The following is a 12,967-nucleotide window of genomic DNA, read 5'->3' on the forward strand; positions in this document are numbered from 1 at the left end:
AACTGGGCATGAGCTCGCACATCGGCCGCGAAGTAATGCAATCGTGAAACAGCGCGGCAATGCAGCAATGCAGTCGGGGGGAATCTCAAGCGCGAGCATCAAGAACATCGCAACATGGATGCAGCATTAATGCAACATGGATGCAACAACACCACACACAGAGTGCAGTAGCACCACAGTCCCGGCAGGGCCGTGGCGGCGTCGCACAGGCGCCGGACAGGTGACCTCCCGCGCGCCCGTTGGTTGGTGCGGCGTGGCGCCTTGTCGGCGCCGCCCGCGACATGTGAACGGCGCGCGCCGCAGCGACAAGCGCAGCGGTGTGGCTGCGGGGTCAAGTGCCAGGGTGGTGCTGCGCGCGCTTGTCGTCCATACACAAACAGCGCCTGCTGAGTGCACAGCCGTCTGTGTCGCCTCGGCTTTGCGAACTTCCACCTGGGGACATTGCAACTTTGGGAGGACATGCAACTCTGGGAGGACATGCATCTCTGGGAAGACATGCATCTCTGGAGCTTCGGGCAGCTTCCCACGGTCCGGGGGGGGGGGGCAATTACTTGCGACGCTGCTCCTGGCGACACAGTCCGCACTCGCAGCTCGAGTCCTCATGTTCATCCGGCCTCTCTTTGGGCGTCTTCCAGATGAACCTTGAGGCCCAAACACAAACACAAACATTGCCTGCTCACCATTGCCGCAGCGCCTCCATCCCCATTTCGCTCTATCGATGAGCGCTGGCTCTTGCTGCCCGACAAGCGCTCCCTCATGCTGTCCACAGCCCACCCGTCCGCAGACTCGCACAGAGCCGGGAATCGCGCCATTGGATTCGATCGCTCGTTCCACGCTTGTGGCGATAGGATCGCCCTTGCGCTCGCATGAGTGCGGGACACTCCGACCTTGCCTTTGATAAGGACACATTCGTCGTCTGCAGCGGACACCGGAAGAGCGAATATTCCAGTCCAAGCAGGCTTGACAACGACGTTGTAACGACCCAGCCAGACCCAGCACACGAACGCAGCTCTCTTCCTTGGCCATGATCGCCGGGTCCTCCGTTCGCCTCTGGAGCAACTGCCACGGTCCATGTCTGCCCGCTGACATGGCATGGCATGACATGGCCCCGACACGCGCGGCCCATCACCGTCGTCTTGTATCGGCCACGCCTCATTTCGCCAGGGGTATTCGTTCGAGGGTGGCAGATGTGTTTGCCGCCCCTCGAGACCGCCACCACAGACGGGATGGACTCTGTCGCAATCTGGCTCGCGCTCCACCTGCCGCATGATCGATGGATGTGGAGCACCACGGGCAAATATGGAAGGGAGTGGTCCATACGATCGAAAGCCCGTCTGCCGCCCATACCATCGGGGGAGGGGTCAAACCCTCATCTCCATTAGCCCGCAACACCCGCAACACCCGCAACACCCGCAGCAGTGACTGCCGCCATCCTGTTCCCTGGTGCGGATGTGTTCTTTAGTGCACAAGCTTTCGTTGTTGCTACTGTTGCTGCAATAATATATTGAATGTGCCTGTCGGCCCAGACTCGAAGGCGAATATCGAGCCAGACTTGCAAAGCCACATACCGACTGTGTTTGTAGAAGTTGCACCGTTTTTGGTTTCGTCCTTTGAGAAGGAAGAGCAGGAATAGGAAAAGCAGGGTCATCGACAACTTTGACTGTGTGCGCGGCTTTGGCGCACCAAGGACATGAGGACATGAAAGGAGAGGATAATCAGGATTATCGGGGAGGGTCCCCTGTTGAGGCTAGGGTGCCATAACATGGATTGGTGGTGAGTGTGATAGGAAAAGGGCCGAGGCACGAAGGTGGGGATGGCGATAGGGATTTCCGTCCCATAGAGAGAGGATGGACCCCTGACAACAAAAAAAACAATAACCATGTGGGATCAGGGTCCTTGTAAGTCGGACCAGGGAAGTGGCATGCCAGCTGCTCGAGACTTGAGGCAGGGAAGAGGGGGGGAACAAGCTGTCGCCAGGAGCAGCACGAGTCTCGACGGACGCCTTATCGTGGCGGCACCCGACAGGAAGTTAAATCCGTAAGCGTTTGGAGCACACATTGGGAATAAACAATAGCGAGGAGGAGGAGGAGAGCAGCAATGTCGGTCCAAAGCAAAATGCAGCACACAAAGCATGTGCTCACGACTTGATAATCTTGTTGCGTTCTTCGATGTACTCGGCCGGTCGGATCTGGCCGTCCAGGAGCATTTCGTTCAGCTTCTCGAGGCGCGCAACCAACGGCCTCATCCGCAGATACTCTTGGCCATTGATCTTGTTGCCGACCAACATCTGGTCGAGCTCTGCCTGCGAGTAAGGAATCAGGGCCGTGAATCGCTGGTGCGATCCCGCCGACGACTCTGTTTCCGCGGCCGAGCGGTTGGTCGATGCTGACGAGGTCGATGCCGACACCGAGGTCGACACCGAGGTCGACGACGAGGCCTGTGACGGGTTGCGCCGCAGGACCTTGAGCGGCCGATCGATATACGGCGATCGAGGCGGAGTCATCGGCACCGGCGCCGGGTCGGTCTGGCCAGCGTAGCCCTGGCCCGAGTACTGAGCCAGCCGTGTGTCGACAGGGGCACGAGCCACTGGGGCTTGGGTCACCACATTCGAGCCCACCGGCGATGCTTGCGAGGCATACTGTGCCCCAACAGGCGAGCGCGGCGACATGGGTGCCATCAGCGGCGTCACCAGCGGCGTCATCAGCGGCGTCGAGCGCACCACCAGGGGACTCGTCGGGATCTGCGGCAGATCAAAGCTCTCGCCGTATCCGACCAGGCGCTGTTGCTGTTGCTGGTATTGTTGCTGCTGCTGCTGATATTGCTGTTGCGATTTGGCCGCGAGCATTGAGCCCGCGCTTGGCCGTCGGGACCGGAAGTTGGGGAGCGGTGGTTCGGGGAGTTGAGTGTTGGTGGGGCTGTAAAAGTCACTGCCGCGCAGCGACTGACCCGGCGACGACACCGACCTTGACATTTGCGGGGTTCCAGGCTGATAGCTCACATAGGACAGCGCAGGGCTACGGTACTGCGTCGCTGGCGACTGCTGATAGGCCGAGAAGTTGGGGCTGCGCGGGTCCTGGGCCACCGGCGGCAGCTCATCGTATGCGCCGGGAGAGAGGCTGTTGCGGCCGTTGTAGCTTGCGGTGGCCCGATTCGACGGGACGATCGTCGACTGCGACATGACCGAGGACCGCGGCGAGCCAAACGACAGCTGCGCGGTGTTGAGACTCAAGGCGGGCGATTGCATTTCGCTCCCCGTGAATGTCATGTACGAAGGAGGCTCTGCCTTGGTGGGAGACACCGGGGTTGCCGAGTTGGGGGATTGGATGCTGTACACCGAGCGAGTCGCCGCGACGATGGCCTGGAAGGGCTGCGCGGCCTGCGATGGCGGCTGGTACGAGATAGGCGTCGAGCCGGTTGGCTGGCCATTTTCGGCCGCACCAGCTCCCAGGAGCGACGGACTCGGAGCCTGGGCGATGGTTGATCGTGGGCTGTCCGATGCCAGAGACGAGGCTGTTGCTGCTCGAAGCGGGCCCTGACCGATCTGGGCCAGCTGAACGACCACCGGCACCCAGGTCGAGAACTTGCCGCTCACCGTCGAGATCTTGATCTTGTGGCTCACCGAGATCGCTGGCTCTGCATCCGAGTTTGAAAAGTCGGGGTAGAGCTTGTTGATGGGAATACGGAAGGTAACAGGGCCGTAGTATCCGACGCCGTCCTTGCTGCCACTGGGAGGGTCGCCTGTTGGGCGAATGGGCTTGTATTTGTATTCATACTGCCGCTTGCTGGATAAGAGTCATTCGGGAGCGAAATCATGCGATAGGCGATTGAGTGGCGGCACACATGGTCGGGTGATGAAGCGCATGGGTGTGCGACGATGGGTGGAGAGTATGCACCAAGCAGTGTCAGAGAGAATGTGCCGGCGAGCGTCCATAGATCGTCCAAGCTGCGCTGCCCATGATCGCCCTCCTTCCTCCGACTTACTCGACTGTCAGCACTTCGACCAGCATGACCTCGGATTGCCAGGAGTTGACTTGCATGCCCTCGGTCTTTTCGAAGCTCAGGGTGACGTCAAAGTACTCGGACGAGGTGTAGATGTGGTCCGGCAGAGTGATGCGATAGAAAACGTCGACACCTGTGCCAGCCACAGCATCAGTTCAGCCACGGCAATGGTCCGGCCACAGCAATGGTCCAGCGATAGAAAGGGTGGGAACGGCGCAGATGTTAGAGATTACGCGATTGTGCGGGGGAAGGGTGAGCATGGTGGGGGGGGGGTGCGTGCGTGCGTTTGGTGGAGGTGGATCGCATGCAGTCCTTGGTGAGGCACCCATGGAGCAAGCAGTCGTAGTGTGGCCCAGGACAGTCAGGAGCGACCAAGCTCGAAAGGCCAGGGGGGCGAGGTCCAACATGCTGGCGGCCTGGAGAGGAGCAAGGCCAAAGCAGCGCTTGGCTCACCACCCTCGACGATCGCGGACGTACCTGTAAGGTGGCCTCCCTCGAAGATGGCCTCCGCCGGCTTGATCCACTTGGTGGTCCGGCGGATGTCCAGCTCGATGTTCTTGTAAATGGTCACGTCGGTGTCGTGGCCCTTGGTCTTCCACAGACCCACAAACATAAAGAACTGGATCCTCGGAGCGGCATCTGCCCGGCTTTTGTAGGACGGGAAGACGTTCTTTGGGAAGGGCACTGTGAAGGGATACGTGCTCTGCCCCGGAGGTACCTCGCCCTTTTCCAACAGCATCTGGATGGCCTTGAAGATGCTCTTGTTGAAGAACATGCCACAGGGAAGGAGCTGGGGGCATGGAACGGCATCGCGAGGGGAATGGGACAGGGGTCACATCGCGGATGGATTGTGGTAATGGAGCAGCACCGATCGAGCCGATGGACGCGGGGATGCCGGTGTGAACAGTGACAGAGATTCCAGGGGGGAAACGTCAGTCGAGAATAAGGAGACATCCGAGCTGCCGACCCCCCAGCATACACAGGCAGCACGGCGACGAGGGACAGGCTACCCACCGTATCATAGGCTGCCTTGACGGCGTTGAAGCTCGGCGGGTCGTTCTTGATGCCGGACCGCTCCTCGCATCCCATGCCGCCGACCAAGATGAGCTTGATTTTGTGCACCGGGATGGCCTTTTGGTTGGCGTTCTGGACCACGACGGTGCCGGTGATGAGCTCAGAGCCGGTGGGAATGAAGAGGCACTGGGTGGACGACTTTTCCTTGGGGACGGCGTCGTCGAGCTTGATCGAGAGCGACAGGCCGGAGCCCCGGCTGAAGCTCTTGAGGGTGCGGAGCATGGTGTCTGTGCGCGATGGGTATTGCTCAGGGCTGAGAGACAGGCCCTATGGGATGGCAGACACAGGAAGAGCTGTGCTGGCTGGCTGGTTGGGTTGGCTGGCGGGGAGGAGGAGGAAGCCAAGAGAGTTTCGGGCAGGGGCAGCCAGCGAGCGCAGAGACCAGCGCAGAGAACAGAGAGACGGCATGCAGCTCCCCGCGGCCCTCCTGGCTCCGTGGGCTATATATGCCGCTCCTTTCATCCCCCCCCCCCAATGTACATGCGGTGTGTGGCCTCGCTTGAGGGGGGGGCAGCTCTGCCTGCAAAGAACGGGCCTGGTCATGCTCATGGCCAAAGAGCGGCGGCACTGAGCAGAACACACCCATAAAGGCGTGGTCGCACACCCCCTTGCCCTCGCCTTGACTGCGGTGGCGCTGTGGCCTGTGCTCGCTGCTGCGCGACAGCCAAGAGAAGGAAAATGTAAGTGTGTCTGTGTCTGTGTCTGTTGTGGGTTGTTAGAGTCATGGGGGGGGGCTCTGCAGATGTATGCTGGTCGTGCAGATGCTTGCCAGCCATGCAGATGTTTGTTCGCCACGCAGAGGTGTCGTTCGCCGTGCTGCACACTCGCTAACTACACGCCGGATTGACCGCACCGAAGCGCAGTGCGCAAATCTGACCCGCTCTCTGCAGCCTCCTTTCCACTTTTTCTGTCTCGTTGACCCCCGCTGCCAGCGTGCGACGAGGCCGTTGGTGCAGAGGACCGAGCCGCTGTGGCCGCCAGCCAGGCAAGGGTGCAGCCAGACCATAGCGGCGCGGCCAGTGGTGCGCCGCCGTCGTATCTGGCCAGGAGTGCTTTGTTGCGTGCGGGCGCGCATGACTTGCGACGGATGCAAAAATCGAGGCGACGCAAGAGGAAGTGCAAGCGGATGCGGGTGTTGGTGAGCGGCGGCGGGCATTCCAGGATGCGAGCCGACGAGGGCAAGTCTCTGGTGGTGGCTCGTACTGGATGGAGCACCGGCGCTGCAGTGCCGGCTCGACACGGCGGTCGCTTGGACATGGGCTTTGCCGCTCCAGCCCGACGAGAGCCGGAGCGATAGCATGTGCAAACCACTGGCGCAGATGCGATTGCCAACGGCACTTTTGCAGATGCAACATGTCGCCACCGGCAGTGCGACGGTGTGCAGAGGGCCGCCTGCATTGGATGGTGCCGCTGGGCAAATGAGGTGCTGAGTCGGGCTGCACCCTGGCTCGGGAACGGCCCTGGCATTCCGATGCGGTGGACATCCGACAATCGCACTCGACAATCGCGCTCAACAACCGCACCCGATAATCGCACTCGACAGCAATAGGATGGATTGCCTCGGACAGCGGTGCCTGATCAATCGCGAGGTCCATTGCGATCCAACGCCGTCCTCTGCTCCGGCCAACCCGTGGCGGCCCTGCAGCGGAACGAAGGCGAATACCGATGCGCCCCATGGTCGGAAGCGGGCCCTGCTCTGCGTCCGGTGACCGGCCATGTCGCCGGAACCGCCCTGGGCAGGAAGACGATGCCGGGCGGCTCCGAAAACCAGAAAGACGGCTGGGGTCAGGAAAGGACGGACGGGAAAGAGAAAGGGACGGGGATCGGCCGAGACTGTGAATTGCTGTTGCCGGTCCGTCGCCGTCGCGGGCAATGTTGTGCTTGCGATGGGCGTAAGTGTGATGTTCATGTTTGCGACGTTCATGTTTGCAATATTCATGTTTGCAGTATTCGTGCTTGCAATATTCATGTTTGCAATATTCATGTTGCAATATTCGTGCTTGCGATGCTATACCCAGCGCATGCATCCTGGCAGAATTGGATCCACTGGCCCCTTGGAGCCATCCCGCAGATGCCGTGCTGCAAAGACAGCATGCCGTGCTCGGCCAAGTCGGTCCCGATGATATCCCATCGGCCGAGTCCGCCACAGCAGTGCCGATCGAAGTTGTTCAGCCAGATCGACCAACGCCATTCAGCCCGCACAACCCGCTTATCGCCGTGCGCAGCCCCGGCTTGTCATCTCCCCCGTCACTTTTTCTGCCTTGTGTGATTATCTCGGGTCCTCCTCCGCCTTGCCCATCATCTGCCGTCGGCTTGGATCAACCTCGGTCTGCCTTGGTCTGCCTCGGTCTGCTCCATTCGCTCTTCGCGCTTGCTCCCCGCTTGCTCTCTGCTTGCTCCCTGCTTGCCCCACCTCTGTTCTGCCCTGCACCGCCCTTGATCCTCTCCCAGCGCCTGGTCCAGCCCAGCTCAGCCCCCGATCTCGCCCAGCCATGTCCTCGTCGTCCCAGTTCACCCGCCTCTCCATCCTCAACAACGACTGCATCTTTGTCGGCCAGGCCTTGACCTCGGTCATTGCCAAGGAAGTCGTCTCCAACGTCAAAGCCTCGGCCTACATCATCGTCACCGACACCAACATCGCTCCCTTCCATCTGGCTCCCCTCGAGGCTGCCCTCCGTGATGCCGTGGCCCAATACCACCCATCCCCCGCCAGCTCCAAGGTCCTGACCATGACTCTGCCCCCCGGCGAGGCCTCAAAGACCCGCGCCATGAAGGAGTCGATCGAGGACTGGATGCTCGAGCGCAAGTGCACTCGCGACTCGTGCCTGCTCGCTCTCGGCGGCGGCGTCATCGGTGACATGATTGGTAATGTTCTCTGCCTCGGTCGATCGCATGTGCTCTTGCATGACGCCATAGCCGGCACCAAACCTGTCCCGTCTCAGTTGCATCCCATTGCATCTTCTCCCCTTCCATCGAGCTTCCTGTGATCGCTCCGACTCACCCTCCGTTGGACCGCTCCAGGCTATGTTGCTGCCACCTACATGCGCGGCATTCCTTTTGTCCAGATCCCCACTACCCTCTTGGCAATGGTGGACTCTTCTCTCGGCGGCAAGACTGCCATCGACACCCCCGCCGGCAAGAACCTGATCGGCGCCTTCCACCAGCCCAAGCGCATCTTTATCGACATTGACTACCTGCGAACTCTGCCCCACCGCGAGTTTGTCAACGGTCTGGCCGAGGTCATCAAGACCGCCGCCATCTTTGTGCACGAGGACTTTGAGCTTCTCGAGAACCACCCAGAGGAGATTCTGGCTTTGAGCAAGTGTAGGTTCTCTGTCCCCACTGATGGGAGCGGATAGTAGCTGGTGGCTGTCGATAGGATCTGGCAGTAGTCGATGAGAGCCAGCTCACTCTCGCTGACCAATGCCCTTATTTCTGCCCCCCACCCTCGCCCTGTCCTCCCTAACTACCGCTGATGCATCGTATTTGCCGGCTTTGTAGCCACGGCCGAGAATGTGGACTCGAGCCTCCTCCTCAAAGTCATCCTCGGCTCCGTCCGAGTCAAGGCCCATGTCGTCACCGTCGACGAAAAGGAAACCGGTCTTCGCGGCATCCTCAACTTTGGCCACACCATCGGTCATGCCATCGAGGCCATTCTCTTCCCCGAGCTCCTGCACGGCGAGTGCGTGGCCATCGGCATGGTCAAGGAGGCCGAGATCGCCCGCCATCTTGGGCACCTCAACAATGTCAGCGTCGGCCGTATTCTCCGGTGTCTCCAGGCCTATGGCCTCCCTGTCTCGCTCGAGGACAAACTGGTGGTTTCTCGTGCCCCCCACAAGCACTGCCCCGTCGATCAGCTCATGGACATCATGAAGGTCGACAAGAAGAACCAGGGCGACAAGAAGCGCATGGTTCTGCTCTCCAGCATCGGAAAGACTCTCGAAGAGGGCGCCAGCTTTGTCGACGACCACGTCATCCGCAAGATCATCGCTCCCGCTGCCGAAATTGTGCCTCCGGCCGCCTTCAAGCCCTCCGTCTCCCTTGCCGTCCCTGGGTCCAAGTCGATTTCAAACCGTGCTCTCGTCATGGCCGCTCTTGGCGAGGGCGAGTGCCGTCTCCGTGGATTGCTGCACTCGGATGATGTCCAGGTCATGCTCGATGCCCTCCAAAAGCTCGTTGGAATCAGCTTCATCTGGGAAGACGACGGCGAGACCCTGGTCATCCAGGGCGGCGGCGGCCGGCTCCGGGTCCCCGACAACGAAGTCTATCTCGGCAATGCCGGTACAGCCTCTCGTTTCTTGACCTCGGTCTGTGCTCTGATCCCGCAGCCCTCCGAGACTGCCGCGGCGACCATCGTTACGGGCAATGCCCGCATGAAGCAGCGCCCCATCGGCCCCCTCGTGGATGCTCTGCGCGAGAACAGCTGCGAGATCGAGTATGTCGAGCAGGCTGGCTCACTTCCCCTGCGGATCAAGCCCACGGGCGGCCTCCGCGGCGGCGAGATCCGCCTCTCGGCCAGCATCAGCTCTCAGTATGTCTCGTCCATCCTGATCTCGGCCCCCTACGCCCTGGAGCCCGTCACGCTGGTGCTCACTGGCGATGCCGTCGTGTCGCAGCCCTACATCGACATGACCATCGAGATGATGGCTTCCTTTGGCATCCATGTCAAGCGCGTCGGCACCGAGAACCGATACGAGATTCCCCGCGGCATCTACCAAAACCCTAGCACCTATCTGGTCGAGGCCGATGCCTCCTCGTCCACCTACCCCCTGGCCTTTGCCGCCATCACCGGCTCGACCGTGACCGTCACCAACATTGGCAGCAAATCGCTGCAGGGCGACGCCGAGTTTGCCATCAAGGTCCTGAAGCCCATGGGCTGCGAGGTCTCCCAGACCGAGACCACGACAACCGTCCACGGACCGGCTCGTCTCAGCGCCTTGCCCTCCATCGACATGGAGACCATGACCGATGCCTTCCTCACGGCCTCTGTCCTCGCCGCCGTTGCCAACGGCAAGGAGGCCACCAGCAATGGATCGCTGGTCACCAGCATCTCGGGCATCGCCAACCAGCGCGTCAAGGAATGCAACCGCATCGCCGCCATGATCGAGCAACTGGCCAAGTTTGGCGTCCATGCCAAGGAGCTGCAGGATGGCCTCGAAATCCACGCGATCGACAAGAGCCAGCTGAAGCAGCCTAACGAGGGCGTCTTTTGCTACGACGATCATCGTATCGCCATGAGCTTCAGTGTCCTTGGCTGTGTCATGCCTCGCGGCTCCGAGGTCACCATCAAGGAGAAGAAGTGTGTCGAAAAGACCTGGCCCAGCTGGTGGGACACACTCGAGAACGTCCTTGGCGTCAAGACCAGCGGCATTGATGCCCACGCCACTGCTGCCGAGAAGCGCGGTGCTGGAGCCAAGGTTACTGGCTCTGGCTCGAAGGGCGGCAAGTCGTCTTCGGCCGCCTCGTCTGCACCCGCTGCCACCGCATCCGCTGCTGCTGCTGCTGCCGCTGACAAGCTCACCTCGGACACAGCCGTCGATTCAAAGACCCTCATCGTCATTGGCATGCGTGGCGCCGGCAAGACCCACATCGGCCAGGCCGTTGCCAAGGCCTTCTCGCGCCAGTTTATTGACATGGACGCCTATCTTGAGAGCGAACTTGGCACCACCATCCCCAAGCTGATCGAGACCAAGGGCTGGGACGAGTTCCGCAACGAAGAGGCCCGCCTTCTGGTCCAAGTCTTGCAGCTGTACCCCGAGCACTACGTGGTGGCGTGCGGCGGAGGCGTCGTTGAGCGCGAAGAGAATCGCCAGGTGCTCAAGGCCTGGGCTGCAAAGGGCGGCCATGTGGTCCATGTGCAGCGAAACCTCGATGACTTGGTCGAGTATCTCTCGATCGACAAGACCCGCCCTGCCTTTACGAACGAGATCCCCGCCGTCTGGCAGAAGAGAAAGCCGTGGTACCGCGAGTGCTCTACGGTCGAGTTTGTCAACGTCAAGTCCGACGGTGACCAGGTCCTGTCCTCGGCCTACTGGAAGGCGGTCGAGCAGGACATGATCCGCGTCCTGCGGTTCAAGCTGGGCAAGCTCGCCTCCAAGTCTGGCTCGGAGCTGCCCGGCTCGGTCCCTGCTGCATCCGAGACCAGCTTTTTCCTGTCCCTGACCTTCCCGACGATCAAGGAGTGCGTGCCCATTCTCAACTCAATCTCCGAGGGCGTCGATGCCCTCGAGCTCCGCGTTGATCTGCTTGCCTCCGTGGACGTTGATTCCGTTGCCCGCGAGGTTGCGCTGCTGAGGCGCCACAGCACCTTGCCCATCATCTTCACCGTTCGCACCCAGTCCCAGGGCGGCAAGTATGACGACGGCAACGTCGAAGGCATGTTCGAGCTGATCCAGATGGCAGTCAAATGGGGCGTGGAATACATCGACATCGAGATCGGCGGCTTTGCCGAGCATCCCAAGCGCAAGCAGCTGACCGAAGCCATCATTCAGGCCAAGGGCAATGCCAAGATCATTGCTTCTTACCACGACGTGGCCGGCACGGTCAAGTGGAACGAGAATGCCATCGGCGCCAGCACCATGCGCGACCAGTACGTGCTCCTGTACCGATACGGCGACATTGTCAAGCTCATCGGACGCGCCAGCACCGTCGAGGACAATTTCGCTCTGCACCGCTTTGTGAACCAGGTCGTGCCCAAGTTGGGTCTTGGACCGGCCAAGCCCGTCATTGCCCTCAACATGGGTCTGGCCGGCCAGCTCTCGCGGGCTCTCAACAGATTCTTCTCGCCTGTGACGCACCCGCTACTGCCCAACAGCGCCGCTCCCGGCCAGCTCTCCGTTGCGCAGATCCACCAGGTGCGTCAGATCCTGGGCTGGATCCAGCCCAAGAACTTTTACCTCTTTGGCGAGCCCATCAAGCAGTCGATGTCTCCAGTCCTGCACAACACGGGCTTCCGCACCCTCGGCCTGCCGCACAACTACCAGCTGTTTGAGTCTTCGGACTGGAGCAAGGTGCAAGCTCTGATCCGCGAGCAGGGCAGCAGCTTTGGTGGTGCCAGCGTCACCATTCCCCTCAAGGAAGATGTCATTGCCCACAACGTGGTCGACTCGCTCTCTCCGTCGGCCGAGGCGATCGGCGCCGTCAACACCATCATCCCGTCCATCGACGGGACTCTGGTCGGCGACAACACCGACTGGATCGGCATCCGCAACACCATCCTGCAGCGGGTCAGCGGTCACGATGCTGCCGGCGCCATTGGTGTTGTCATCGGAGCGGGTGGAACTGCCCGTGCTGCATGCTATGCACTCAAGCAACTTGGCGTCTCGGAGTTGTACATCTGGAACCGTACCACCAGCCGTGCCGAGGAACTCGCCAAGGCCTTCGAGGCCCGCGTTGTCGTTGAGTTCGATCGAGTCTTTGAGGCCGCCGTTGGTGGCAACAAGGCCCTTCTGGTCATCTCCACCGTGCCTGCTTCTGCCCAAGAGTCCATCGCCTCGACCGCCGTCGAGACCGTCTTTGGCTCCACCGCCGCACTGGCCCAGCCCAAGGCCCTGGTCGAGATGGCCTACCGCCCGCGCGTGACTCGATTCGTGCAAGCTGCTCGGGCCGTTGCTGGCTGGGCTGTCGTCGAGGGCGTCGATGTCCTGATTGCCCAGGGTCTGGAGCAGTTCCGCTTGTGGACTGGTCGCAAGGCGCCCGCTCATGCCATGGAGAGCGAGGTTTACGCCAACTACTAGGCTTCCACTTGACTGAATGCCATATGGCGTTGAATCGCTGCCTGTTTTTGTAACTTCCTCCCCCCCCTCTACAGTCGCTGTGTATCACCGACACAATCCCTTCGCGCCAAATACATATGGGGACACTCGACGATTCTGTTGTTTACACCGCGGATGGC

General features: G+C 60.9%; 2 protein-coding genes across 2 annotated transcripts; one reads left to right on the top strand and one right to left on the bottom strand.

The window, feature by feature from the left end:
* Positions 1–2,009: 2,009 nt before the first annotated feature.
* On the bottom strand, positions 2,010–5,618 carry BJ171DRAFT_158046 (uncharacterized protein). Its single transcript, XM_053105857.1, has 4 exons — positions 5,014–5,618; positions 4,477–4,789; positions 3,982–4,132; positions 2,010–3,782 (listed from the first exon to the last, which is right to left on the bottom strand). The coding sequence occupies exons 1-4, from the start codon at positions 5,293–5,295 to the stop codon at positions 2,138–2,140; spliced, it is 2,391 nt and encodes a 796-aa protein (XP_052965093.1). The 5' UTR covers positions 5,296–5,618; the 3' UTR covers positions 2,010–2,137.
* Positions 5,619–7,341: 1,723 nt separating this feature from the next.
* Positions 7,342–12,942, top strand: BJ171DRAFT_569271 (EPSP synthase-domain-containing protein). The gene is made up of 3 exons (XM_053113562.1): positions 7,342–7,938; positions 8,095–8,397; positions 8,575–12,942. Exons 1-3 carry the CDS (start codon positions 7,566–7,568, stop codon positions 12,807–12,809), a joined length of 4,911 nt encoding a protein of 1,636 aa, XP_052965094.1. The 5' UTR covers positions 7,342–7,565; the 3' UTR covers positions 12,810–12,942.
* Positions 12,943–12,967: the final 25 nt, after the last annotated feature.

This window comes from Polychytrium aggregatum, assembly GCF_025602895.1.
Source record: "Polychytrium aggregatum strain JEL109 chromosome Unknown BJ171scaffold_27, whole genome shotgun sequence".
In the NCBI taxonomy this organism is placed as follows: Eukaryota; Fungi; Chytridiomycota; class Chytridiomycetes; order Polychytriales; genus Polychytrium; species Polychytrium aggregatum.